Source organism: Plasmodium vivax, genomic scaffold (assembly GCF_000002415.2).
Source record: "Plasmodium vivax scf_6799 genomic scaffold, whole genome shotgun sequence".
NCBI classification, from domain to species: Eukaryota; Apicomplexa; class Aconoidasida; order Haemosporida; family Plasmodiidae; genus Plasmodium; species Plasmodium vivax.
Genome location: NW_001850125.1, coordinates 4,657 through 7,422, shown reverse-complemented (window position 1 = coordinate 7,422; position 2,766 = coordinate 4,657). Strand labels below are relative to the sequence as shown.

Here is a 2,766-nt window from a genome sequence, read left to right as displayed (position 1 = left end):
CATTTATTTTAGTAGGAAAAAAATAGTTATATGATTAGATTAATTTATTATTTTATTATGCATGTTAGAAAATATTAGCATATTTACATATTACAAGTATATGTGTATTGACATATATACTTATAAATAGTGATGCTTTTTTCATTATATAATTATGCAATGTATTTTCTATGAATTATTAATAGTTTTGTGATGCATCATTTGAAGAATAATAAATGCAATCATCTTACAATTAAATTTTATTTATGTTATTCTCTTCATTTTAGGGCTTATCATAATACTACAATTATATATTTGATGGATTTGGATCAATTTTATATAAAGAACTATATAATATTTAGATTTATTTCTTAAAAAAAATATATTTATTAGAGATATTATGTATGATTTGTTTAAATATAGTTATTGAATGCATGATTTTTATTTTTTTTTATGGTCACCTTATAAATAAACTTATTTTTTAGGAAGAAATAACGCAACATGGCCTATTCCGCTAGAGGATTCATTGGACCATATCCAATATGCCCAACATCATAATCTTCATATCCTTGAAATCCTCCTAGGAATTGTCCATTAAAACTACGCGGTATTCTATGTGCGCGTCCTCTTCCTCCTCTAAAGAAGGTTCCAACTGGAGTATACTAATATTGAAAAGATATATGAATAATTTTATAAAATAATTTTATGATAATAGTAATTTTTATTTAAATATATTATAAGTATATAGGTGTAAATTTAAAATTTCGAGTACCCTAAAAAGTAAGAATAATGCACCCATCCCACCAGATACACCAACAACAGGTACTGGATCAACGTTTTGTACAATGCTAGAAAGTGTGTTTCTCATTGATACTAATACTCCTTGATCATCTGTCGGAGTTTGTAGATTTCCTATGAGCCTCCCTTCATCCCGTGTATCTATATGTTTATCATCTGCAATATTATGTCTATAAAATGATGAATACCTATATGTTCCTACTGGTTCTCTTTCATACGATGGGTTTAACATTTCGATAGCTTTGGGTCCATTATCTAATTCTTTTGATAGGGATGATGCTAATTCTTCTTCTGAACTTAATGTGCCATTTGATTCTAAACTATCTCTTAATCCTGATTCAACATGTGATGTTGACCCAGTATCAGAACGTAATGGTTCTTCTAATCCTGATTGAACTACTGATTTTGGTGCAACATGTGATCCTGAATAAGTTTGTTGCCCTTGGACAACTTCTGATGTTAATGAGTGCGTTAATGCTAATTGTGCTTGATTTTGATGAGAAGCTACTGTCTCAGATGGAGGATCCTTTTTTTTTAATGTTATACTGTTTAGATTACTTGGACATGTTTTATCAGTTGTCCATGCATGTTTTGGTTTTATAAAATTTTTAAGTTCTTCTAATTTACGGTAAAATGCCTCATCCTCTAAAAGATCAACATTTATTTCATTAAATGTTTTAACAAATAGAGATAGGGTATTACATAATTTAGTTTTATAATCTTCATCATTTTCCTTGAGTGTTATAATTTCGTTATAGTAATCATACAATTTATATAAGATCTGCATTTTATTAATTACATTTGTAGTCAAGTAATTAAAATTTTTCTTACATTTGTTCATTCCTATTGTTTCGATCACCATCTTTGCAAAATTCTGGAAGTCTTTAAATATGTTTTCATCATAATTGGTATTATTCAAATTTCTGATTTTTTCATGTATCAAGTAGCTCATATAACGACAACATATGTCAATGTTGCATTCATTATAAAGAACCTGACCGTCACTTAAATATAATGCTAGTTCCTCAAAAACTTTTTCAAATTTTTTCTTATCACTTGATAGTTCAGAGATATATGCTTTTACAGGTGCTACACAATCACTATGTATTTTTCTATTTTTTCTATCTATAAATCTCTCTTTATATCTATTGTAGCACTTAAAATCGAGATACTAAAAGGAAAAGGGATCAATTAAAAATTATATAAATATTAAAAAGAAATTATATTGCGAAAAATTTACTGTTATTTAATATGTATACATTGTTTACATTATGTATTTATTATAAAAAGAATAGAAAAAGGAAAAATTACATCTCCATCACTTGAATAACAATGATAACTCATATTTCCAAGAATGACGGTTAAAGAAAATATACAAAATTTTTAATATATAATTTATTATTCAATAAAATATTAGAATAAATATTAAATATCCTTTGTACACCTTTTCTGATAGTTATTTTAAATTTAATAATATAATACAATGGGTCCAGTATAGTTAAATTAGTACTGTTCTATAAACTTTAATATATTTATTAATGCAATAAAAGGAACATGAATATAATAAAATAGGTTGTTTTATCTATAATAAATCGAGTTACAATAAATTGTTATATATATAAATAATTTGTACCATATATATTATTATAAACTGCGAAATCAAAAATTTTTGAAAATGGAWRTATGCAGTAATTTGTATTATAAAATAATTAATAGTTTATCTTTATATGTTTTTAAATATTCTCTAAAATATTATATATTTATTAATTTATATTAATGTAATCAATTATATATTATACTTTGTGCTTATAGAAATGTTAATTCATATTTTGTAACAATATATCGCACACTTTATTACGTGATCTTTAAGGTAATTTACATGGGTAAATGATTTAATATGAAATACATAATTTTAATATGAAGAGAAAAAACGCTAAGTATACGAAAATTATATAATAAGAAATTATTATATGTTAATATTAAATACAT

At 24.6% G+C, this 2,766-nt stretch overlaps 1 protein-coding gene across 1 annotated transcript; it reads right to left on the bottom strand.

Moving 5' to 3' along the window:
• Window positions 1-485: 485 nt before the first annotated feature.
• Window positions 486-2,121, bottom strand: PVX_024185 (variable surface protein Vir6-like; the record flags this gene model as incomplete). The annotated part of the gene is made up of 3 exons (XM_001612490.1): window positions 486-641; window positions 854-1,948; window positions 2,089-2,121. The coding sequence occupies 3 exons, from the start codon at window positions 2,119-2,121 to the stop codon at window positions 486-488; spliced, it is 1,284 nt and encodes a 427-aa protein (XP_001612540.1).
• Window positions 2,122-2,766: the final 645 nt, after the last annotated feature.